The sequence below is a fragment of the Triplophysa rosa genome, unplaced genomic scaffold, assembly GCF_024868665.1.
Source record: "Triplophysa rosa unplaced genomic scaffold, Trosa_1v2 scaffold180_ERROPOS751398+, whole genome shotgun sequence".
NCBI lineage: Eukaryota > Metazoa > Chordata > Actinopteri > Cypriniformes > Nemacheilidae > Triplophysa > Triplophysa rosa.
Window position 1 is genome coordinate 176,390 of NW_026634193.1, and position 10,848 is coordinate 187,237.

At 39.5% G+C, this 10,848-nt stretch overlaps 1 protein-coding gene across 1 annotated transcript in view; it reads left to right on the forward strand.

Annotated features, from left to right (window-relative positions):
• slc9a8 (solute carrier family 9 member 8) overlaps nucleotides 1–2,848 on the forward strand; it is a 104,688-nt gene extending 101,840 nt beyond the window's left edge. The window contains exons 14-16 of the mRNA XM_057327176.1: nucleotides 305–525; nucleotides 1,086–1,232; nucleotides 1,653–2,848. Of these exons, the coding sequence (XP_057183159.1) occupies nucleotides 305–525; nucleotides 1,086–1,232; nucleotides 1,653–1,766 (482 nt within the window). The 3' untranslated portion in view covers nucleotides 1,767–2,848. The remainder of the gene's footprint in view (nucleotides 1–304; nucleotides 526–1,085; nucleotides 1,233–1,652) is intronic.
• Nucleotides 2,849–10,848: the final 8,000 nt, after the last annotated feature.

The following is a 10,848-nucleotide window of genomic DNA, read 5'->3' on the forward strand; positions in this document are numbered from 1 at the left end:
TCACAGGATATTCTTTACATTATGTTGGTTGCCCTGATGAAAAAAAAGAATAAAACCCTGTCCAAAACACAATAGATGCAGATGGGAATCAATAGAAAACCATTAAATCCTATTGGAATAATAATTTTGTAATAAAAAAATGTATGGTTCATAATGGTATTTTAATGGAAGCCACTAGAATTTCTGTGATGGTTAACGCATGTGATTATTTTTTTCCGATTAACTCGTTAAAAATATTTAACGACATCAGCTACCCTCTTGTCTGTATGTATCTCTCTAATCAAATTTTTTCTTTTTTGGTCAGGGTTGCGAGGTGCCATCCCATACGCCCTGAGCCTTCATCTGGGTCTGGAGCCCATAGAGAAACGCCAGCTCATTGGCACCACCACCATAGTCATCGTACTTTTCACCATTCTGCTGCTAGGGGGCGGCACCATGCCCCTTATTCGCATCATGGATATTGAGGAGAGCCAGTCACGGCGCAAGAACAAGAAGGACGTTAACCTGAGCAAAACTGAGAAAATGGTTTGAAAATCTGCATTGTCTCAATTTCATTGAAACCCCATACATTATGCATAATCTTAAACTATTGTGCATGATCGCTGCATGTATATCATTTACCAGTTCCTGTGGCACGATAACAGTAGAGCATTCCAGTGCTGTTCTCATCCAATTTCAGCACTTTTGGAAAGCCTCCAGTGTATTAAGATTTAAGGACTGACACAAACACTTGTATAGTCATGGCCAAAAGTAATTTACAGAGAGCCTATTTGTGCAGTACTGGCATTTTTAATACACAGTGGTTAGAGCATGGCGTTAGCAATGCCAAGGTCATGGGTTCAATCCCAGGGATCGCACATACTCCGAAACAATTGTATAGTATAATGCAATGTAAGTCGCTTTGGATAAAAACGTCTGCCAAATACATAAATGTCAAATATAAATGTAAATTTCATGCCCTACCAGGTTCAATTAAACCGTCAAAATATGAGGTGTATGATATACTGTATATATGTATAGCCCGTGATTACCTTGTTGTAGAGGTACAGTTAGTTAAGCATCTCAATCGCTCTTATTTCTTTCAGGGTAACACCATTGAGTCTGAGCATTTGTCTGAGATCACCGAGGAAGAGTATGAGGCTCACATTTTTCAAAGGCAAGACCTAAAAGGCTTTCTGTGGCTTGATGCCAAATATTTGAACCCTTTCTTTACCCGTAGACTCACACAGGAGGTAAGACTGCCATTCAGAACAGATCACTCCAGTTTCACTCTTTTTACAGTGTAGAGTTTTCTTGCATGCTTGTTTTAAGTTAAGAATCACTATTACCGTTGCTAACACTCAGGGATTAGGGAGCAAACTGTATGTATTACATTTAGCTACGTAACTTGTCTTACACTGTTTTTAGTACATGTGGCTCCTGAAGAGTGGTGTGCTATTACCCTTCAAAAATATTAATCCAAGTTTTAAAAAGACTTATTGGGGGTCTCTTTTGATTTTGAACCCTTGAGCAAACAATGCAACAGCAGTTTCCTAGTACAAGCACCACTCGCTTTTTCTTAATTAAAATCTAAGAATCACAGTTACACTTTCTCTAAATTGTGTGGACAACTCAACACTTACAAATCGTACCAATTGTACCTTTCTTTTAAGGACCTGCTGCATGGGCGAATACAGATGAAGACTCTTACTAATAAATGGTATGAAGAGGTCCGTCAGGGTCCATCGGGCTCTGAGGATGAGGAAGATGAAGCAGAACTGCTCTGAGACACTTTCAAGGGTGAATAACTTGCATAAGCAGTTCTTTCACGATGTGGCAACAAGAATATGGATGTGCCACATAGCGGTGCAGCCCAAGTAGCAGGGATAGAATGAGGTGAAGGGATAACTGTGAGGATGTTTTAGGTCATAACATTGATGGAGGTCGGAAGGGTATATAAGAGTAAAAGCAAAAAATAAACAGCAATATTTCATACCTTTTTGAAAAAAAAATTATAACAATGTAATGTCTGTGTATTTTATTTTTTTGTCCACTACAGGGAAATGACATAAATGAATGTGTATGTGATTGACATTGATTTAACCAACATAATTATTATTTTTTGTGAACTATTTATTTGCTCTAGTTATATGGGAGTTTTATTTTGTGCTTTACTATACTGTACTTTTTACTGAGTTTATAAATTATTCGAATGATTTGTGATTTTGAACAATGTATAAATGCAAAATAAATACAGATTAAATACATGCTTATGAAAGTACAGAGGGTAGGCATACTAGAACACGTCCCTTTGAGTGGCAAAACACTCGCACGTAAAATGGCTGCTTTCAATAGGAGAAACAAAGAAACCGGGAATAAAACACAATTATTTGCTGAAATGAAAAGGACTGGGTTCCTACGCGTTTTGGAAAAGTATGGATTTTTATTTGATTGTTTTCAAGGTCTGAATTAGTATGGAAAAAATAAAATTGATTATGGAGAAAATTATGAGTTTCCAGACTAATGCACATTCAGTTTTCTAAAATATAAAATTAAGAATTTTTGATAACATGTATTTTTATGAAGTTTGGAGCATGTTTCGAGCGCACCAAATCTGCTTTATGTGAAAGAGCGCGTCGCTAAATGTTTAATGTTTTATCATAGAAATGTTAGGGGGCCATTCACATGTCACATCTAAAAACACATGCAAAATGCTGGCTGCGTCGCTTTCTCCCCATTTCCAGAGCGCTCGGGAGTTTGCTCTCCCAATCTGAGCATGCTTGACGCTAATAAACATTTAAATAGTGAACCTGACTAAATGGCCAATTGTATTATTTTAACTATTTTTAATAAAAACAAGTGCCTGCAACTTTTGTAATTTGATGTCTATGTCTGTAGCTACACAAAAAGTCAAAGGAATAGTGCTTACATTTGTCATTCCAAACCCAAATGCTCTTGAAAGAATGATTGTATTTCAATTTAGCAATATTTGTATAAAAATATCAATTGACCATGTGTTTACTCATCACTGATAAACATAAAAAGACAGACATGGCTTTAGCTATTGTTGTCTAATTTGCACTCCAATTGTTCTAAAATGCACGTATGTAGCAAAGGGAAATGTATATATTTTTTGTTTGGGACACCAAAGGGGGCGGAGCTTTCTCCTACGTAGCACCTAAACTCTGGAATAGCCTCCCCGATACTATGCGAGGGTCAGACACACTCTCCCAATTTAAATCTAGATTAAAGACACATCTTTTCAGTCAAGCATTCACTTACGTAATGCAAAATATGCTAAATAAACCACCGGGAGACTGCATTTATTAGATATTATTTACTAGAATAATCTTGCTTGTTCTATAAACACCATGCACTGTGCTGTGTTTGACCTTTTTTGTGTTTTTCAGTTTTTCTTATTTTCTCCTGTAAAGCTGCTCTAGAACAATGCACATTGTGAAAAGCGCTATCTAAATAAAATTGAATTGACAAACTTGTTTTTGGACCTCGGTATTTCTAAAATCCTGCGTACGGCCCGGAGTGAACGTCGTCGAATTTTGTAAGAAGCCAAGTTAATGGATTTTTGTTCTCTTTTCATGTTCATTAATGAATTATATTTCACCAATCCTGCTGTTGCTGTGGGTTGAAGGTTTACAGTTATTTGATTTGACAAATTATTAACATTGCACTAAATTCCAATAAAATGTTGTGCATTGAACATGTCTTGGTTTGGTGTACATTAGTAGTAAATATAGGGGACCTTCTGTCAAAACGATTGATGGTGACCTTTGCGAGGGGGGTTGAATTACTTCTGGACCACCCAGGTTGTGAGAGACCGCCCACTTCGCGTTGACCTTTTGACTGTATCCGCCCACGTAGTAAGGGACCGCCCACTTCGCGTTGACCTTTTGACCGTATCCTCCCACGTAGTAAGGGACCGCCCACTTCGCGTTGACCTTTTGACCGGACCGCCCACGTTGCGTTGACCTTTTGACCGTATCCTCCCACGTAGTAAGGGACCGCCCACGTCGCGTTGACCTTTTGACCGTATCCTCCCATATTGTAGGGACAGCCCATTTGGCTCTATTTTCCGGGGATCATGTTTGGGCATGTTTTTATGAGGTTTTGACACGTATCTTATGCGTGAATAAATAAATATGGGTTTTAAAGGAAATTATGAATAAATAAAGCAATGAATAGATAAATAAGTGATTAAATAAATAAAGAATTGGTTATATAAATTATTAAATAAATAAAGCAATTATATATACCTGTATATACTGAGAAGCCTCTGTTTCAGACATTCCTGAGCTGCATACACACCGACTTGTAAATTGTTGTGACGGCACGCTTTTGTAAGGGGGTGTAATTCAACTTGTTTATATCCGGCGGGGTGACAGCGTTGGACGTTTTAATCTTCTATGATTTATTTTACATTGATAGCGTGAAATTGACCGGAATATGTCCCCTATTCATGTACGTGAGAACACGCTATGAGCTGATTGTCTCGACACAGCGAAGCGTTGTTTACGATCGGCAGCTGTGGCTTTCGCCCTCATGGAATGCGGCACTAATTGTATGGGGCCACAGTACTCATGATTTAAACCGTTTTAGCTCGTCAATCATGTCATATTCTAGACCATTTGTCTGGCCCATGTTCACACCTCATACGTCGCTTTCGTCATACGCATAAACGGGGGCCGGTTGTGTTAAATAAAAGCGGGAAAATAGTGAGGGTAAAATACACAGACATCAACATGGCATGCTCGAGCAACTCTCCTCAAACCCCACCAAGAGAATGGGACGACGATCTATTCGAAGAGCATCTGGCTCTGGCACCGAAAAATACACAAGTTTTCAAAACTTGTACAGCGGTGCAAAGAACGATATCTAGTTACAGAACCAAACTAGCCTCTTCTATCAACTTGAAAGGACGATGGCATGTAGGATTGTGCGAGATCGAATATCCTAGGAGCTGGTACAACTTTAATCGGGAAGATGGTGGTTTTACGTTACACACCCACCCCACCCGCGCTGCCGACGGAAAAAGGATAGACTTTACCCCAAATCCCAACCGCAATGCAAAGAGTGCTTACTTATCCGGTTTATTTGTTTCAAAGGTGCTCAGTATAAATCCCATTAGTACTACACTAATGTTCAGGTGGTGATTCAAGTGATAAACGAAGTACTAGGTCCGTAGGGGTTCTTTTGCCATGACCGCTTGACAAACAAAGTCTTTCTGAGAGCGAAGCCTAACATTTCAATATCGTTCTATGGCAAGCTCGCCAATATCTTAGGGGTGCGACCGGACGACGCAATCTATGTTTACACCGACATTATCGAATACCAAATGGTGGGCGACTCGTATATCCCCCTTTTGAGGTGTGTTCATGTTTCTGGTAAAGATAAGGAATCAATTACAATTCGTTACGAGAAGCCTCATTACGTGGCTGTCAACAAGTCTGTCATCACAGACATCGACGTGATATTGAAGGATGACCAAAACCTCGAAATACCATTTTCTCATGGAAAAGTCATTGTAAAACTGCACTTTAAGCCATCGAAACAATCCGATCTCTGAAAATGAACTAACATAAGCACATGTTGGTTACTGACAACCTCATTACGTGCCGGTCTTCACAGACGTCGACATAGAATTGAACGACGGCCAATCCCTTGAAATTTGTCCTGGAAAAAGTTACCATCGAAACAATCCGTTGATTGAAAAATGAATTATTATAACCACCGCGCGAATATGAATGATTATGTCGACTATTACCGTAATCAGGCCGGCGGAGGAATGCCCGGATATGCAGGAGGAGGCGTTATGTACAGTGCCGGCCTAGGAGGTCTATTCAGAGGTCTGTTCCGAATGGCCATACCACTGTTAAAAAAAAGGATTCAGCATCGCTAAGCCGCACCTAAAAACGGCTGCTAAAAACATTGTGTCAGATGTCATCACGACCACCCTTACGAGAGCTCATAACTATAAGACTCAAGAAGGATCTGGTCTGATGGTCATGGCTTGTAAACAAATGACTAAACGCTCAGTAGCGCAAAGAAACCGTAAGAAACCTGTTAAGCGAAGCAAGTCGGCTAAGAGATGGCATTACTGCACAGCATGTCCGGGGAATGTATCAAGTCCGAGCTGGATGTATTTTCAGTTCCACCGACGCAGATGATTCTCGAGAAAAACACCTATTTAGAAGTTCCACCTTTATCTGCTATATCAGACTCTGCGCCATTGGAGTTTTTATCGCAGGGACCAGAGAAGATTACTTGGACTTAAATAACATGTTACTCTTTCTCAGACTTAAAATAACACGACCTAACGGAGGCAACATTCCTGTCCCATCGTCGGTCGGGCTGATAAACTATCCCGGAGCCACCATATTTTCAGAAGTCGACGTGAGCCTTGGAGACAGTTTGATATCACAGAGATCGAGCACATACCCTTATCGCTGCATCATCGAGTGTCTTATGAACTACAGTAAAGATGCGTTGGAAACGATTTTCACACTAGGCCTGTTTCACAAGGACATAGCCGGACACATGGACGACAATGACCCATTAGCCCAAAACAGGGGTCTTTTGAAGAGGTCTAACTACACGAAGGCTAGCAAGGTGGTCGAGCTACTAACGCCTATTCACAGTGAGATTTTCTTTCAAGAAAAATTACTGTTAAACGGTGTCGACGTTAAAATATGTTTGATCAGAGCCAAAGACGAATTCTGTCTGATGAGAAGTGACGCTGTGGACTACAAAGTAAAAATCGTCTCGGCATCCCTATTTGTCAAGAGAGTCGGTGTGTCGCCGTCTGTGAGACTGGGGCATCCCCAGGCTCTGCTCATCAATTAGCCAAGGGTCGTATTGTGTAATTTCTGAGCACATATAGATATATTTTACATGTATTGAGCACTGTTATTCACCACAGTTATAAATGCACTTGATAAAATACCTAAAAAGTATTGAGAAGTATTCATAGGAACATTAGTACATAGATGGGTTGATCTGAAATCACATTTAATAAGAATGATTACATACAAGTAGGTTTATGATGATAATTTGATTATTTGAAGATGAATTGATGATTTAATGATAAGATCTGTACCTGGGACCAATGATTTGTTCATATAAATGCACTTAATGTCACTTTAAGCATGTTTTAAAGCACATTTGAGCACAATGTAACAAGGTAAAATCCAGTGATGTTTTTAGAGGCCTAAAGTTTGAAGCCTGTTGTGCTCTCTCTGAAACCTGGGGATTTTCCACTGTTTAAAAGTAACCATGATTACGCACGTACGCCAAGGTGTGTTTGGTGGTCTCGTATGGAGACCATGGCTTGTTTGGTGGTCTCGTGTGGTAACCATTGTATGCAAATTATTTTAAAAATGATGTAATAGCCAGCGTACCACCAATAGATACGTACCTTGTTGCCTAGGACTTATTGGTGGCAGGCAATTAACAATTGGTTAATAAAAATAAGAGATAACAGGAAAGTACCTGATTGGTTTTAGAAGAGACCACCTTTCAGAAGTTTTACTATAACTGTAGACTGGAAAACACTTGGTTTTTAGATGACTTGGAACATCTCACTTTGTTTTCTCGAGCAAATAAAGTTAACTCCTTGACACCTGGACCTTCTTTGTCTGAGAGATTTTTTGAACTACAAGACTGATATTTTTCCACAACAGTCGCAGCTATAACGATGTGATGAAGCTGTATAGCGATGATTATATTAAAAATGATAGAATGGCGTTCCTCTTTGTGAAAAAATTATGGATGAACGGATCTAATGAAAAATCGTCTCAGTGCATTCAGTGTGTTCCAGACCTGTAATTCTTTTGTATGCATATTCAAGTAATAAACTTACATTGTATGACTAAATAAAAACTCTTAAAGACATATGGTTTTTTATTATCGAGATTTTCCATCGGGTACACTATTATCATCAAAATTCTAGCCACGCGCTTCTATTGATAGAAGCGGAATTAAATGATGATTCTGAAATGGCAGATCGAGGCGTCGACGTGCGTAATTGTTTCCTGGCTTTTTTAGAATGAGTTACTGGAGCGGTGGGTCGCAAAGGTGTGCCTCTTATTGAATGAATAGTGTGTCTAACATGTTGATTTGGAACTGTAGAAAATGGTATGTTTAATTCGGCGAAGGTCCGAAGAAACTCTGTCCATCCTACCGGTCTTCTGTCATCCCGAACCTTTTGCGGGTTAGTAACATTTTTTATCAAATCAAGCATGTGCGACCCTGGTATGACGCTCCCCCTAAACACAAACTCCCCTGTTGAGCTCCACATAGACGATCCTTTATCTTTAGACATTTTTTCTAATATGTAGTGACTGTTTTTCACGCTTCTTGAAGGCATGTTCTTCAACACTTCGGCGACCATGCCGTCCGTCCGAGGCTCGATGTTTTCATTGGTAGTGATCGACCTGTCTTTATGACTGCGGGCAGAGGGTTGTGGTAACGACAGTGTTAAAACTTTATCTCAATCCCCTTGCTTAGCGATCGCTAAATACCTTGTCAGGATATTCGAGTAGAGTTTAGCTTTCTCATACTGATCCATATTAGTCCTCAGTAAAATATTCCTTATGGACGTGTCCAGATCATTTTTGACGACTTGTTAAATGTCCTCGAGAGTGTTTTCAGATTTCAGACAGTCCAACTGGTGACGAGGCACCAAATACTCAACTCAACTTTATATAGCGCTTTTTACCATTTCCATTGTTACAAAGCAGCTGTACATGAGACATATTGACTATAAGCAAAACAATTATAGTTGTACCTGTACCTGCACTCTTTGATGCAACAAGTACATCAGTTGTGTTTTTGGTTCCGGTTGATCTAACTAATGCAGCCTAAACCCTCAGAGGATTTATATTATGGAAGTGTAGTGTATGCAAGATTAAAAAGATGCGTCTTTAGTCTAGATTTAAACTGACAGAGTGTGTCTGCCTCCCAGACAGTGCAGGGAAGACCATTCCAAAGTTTAGGCGCTAGATAGGAAAAGGATCTACCATCTGCACTTGATTTTGAAATTCTAGGTATTACCAACTGACAGGACGCCTGAGAGTGTAATGCACGTGAAGGACTGTAATACAAAAGGAGTTCATTCAAGTACTGAGGAGCTAAACCATGTAGGGCTTTATAGGTAACCAGTGCAAGTTTAAAGTTAACGCGATGCTTTATAGGTAACCAGTGCAAGGTTGACAGAACCGGGCTAATATGTTCATACTTTTTTGTACGTGTAAGAACTCGAGCTGCCGCGTTTTGGACCAATTGGAGTTTTTGTAATAAGCCTGCAGGGCAACCACCTAACAGTGCATTACAGTAATCTAGTCTTGATGTCATGAATGCATGAATTAACTTCTCTGCATCTGACATTGACAGCATATGACGTAGTTTAGATATATTCTTAAAATGGAAAAACGCAATTTTACAGGTGTTGGCGACGTGGCTCTCAAATGACAGATTACTATCGAATAGAACGCCAAGATTCTTTGCTGACGACGAGGGTTTTATGGAACATCCGTCAATAGTTAAACAGTATTCTTGGTTGTTACTTATAGCAGTTTTCGGTCCAATAAGTAACACTTCCGTTTTGTCCGAGTTCAGTAATAAAAAGTTGTTACTCATCCAGTTTTTTATATCGACTATGCATTCCATTATTCGAGTGGACTGCTGTGTTTCATGAGGCTTCGAGGAAATATAAAGTTGAGTATCATCAGCATAACAGTGAAAGCTAACTCCGTGTCGCTTTATTATATCTCCTAGAGGTAGCATGTATAATGCGAAGAGCAGAGGCCCTAAGACTGAGCCCTGTGGTACACCGTACTGGACTTGCGATTTGCGTGACACCTCATTGTTTATTGCTACAAATTGAAAACGGTCGGATAAATAAGATTTAAACCATTTCAAAGCTATTCCCTTAATGCCGACATAATTTTCGAGTCTATGTAGGAGTGTGCTGTGGTCAATGGTATCGAATGCAGCACTAAGGTCTAGCAGCACCAATAACGAGATACAACCTCGGTCAGACGCCAATAGCAGATCATTTGTAACTCTGATCAAAGCAGTCTCTGTACTGTGACATGCTCTAAATCCAGACTGGAATTCTTCATTGATGTCATTCCTTCAGAGGTGGACAGTAACGAAGTAAATTTGCCTGAGTACTGTACTTAAGTACACTTTTTGAGTATCTGTACTTTACTTGAGTATTATTTTTTCTGAGTACTTGTACTTTAACTTCACTACATTTGAAAGACAAATATCATACTTTTTACTCCACTACATTTATAAAAAGGTCCAAAAGTAGAAAATGGTTTCTATGCAGCGGGGTTTCCTGTGTGCGCAATTTATCTGGCTTGCGATCTTCCAGGACCTTTTACTGTTGCCAAGTATTTCAGTTTTTCTAAGCTCGCGGTTTTCCGGCAAGCTTTGAATGGCCATTTGGCAGATTTTTTTAACGCAAGTCTGGCAACTCTGGGATCTTCCCCGCTAAACTAATGTAAACGTACGCGCTGCTACACCATTGATAGCACTCTAAAAAGGCAAATAGAACAATAAAAGACGAAAAAGGCACATGTTAAAGTGTGGTGTAATCATCTGTGAGTTACGATCAGTCAAAGATCGTAGAAACATTGTCATGAAAATGATCGGCATAATGGCTAAACGGTAAATAAGCATCACATACACCTTGAGCTACACGTGCGTGTTAACTTCTGATCTGCTGCTATATCATTTAAAGCGATTTGGAGAATGAATGATGTTTTTACTGAAGTAACTATAGTTACCAAAATACAACATAAAATGTAATGGATTTAATGGTTATAATGGGAATTGTACTATGGATAC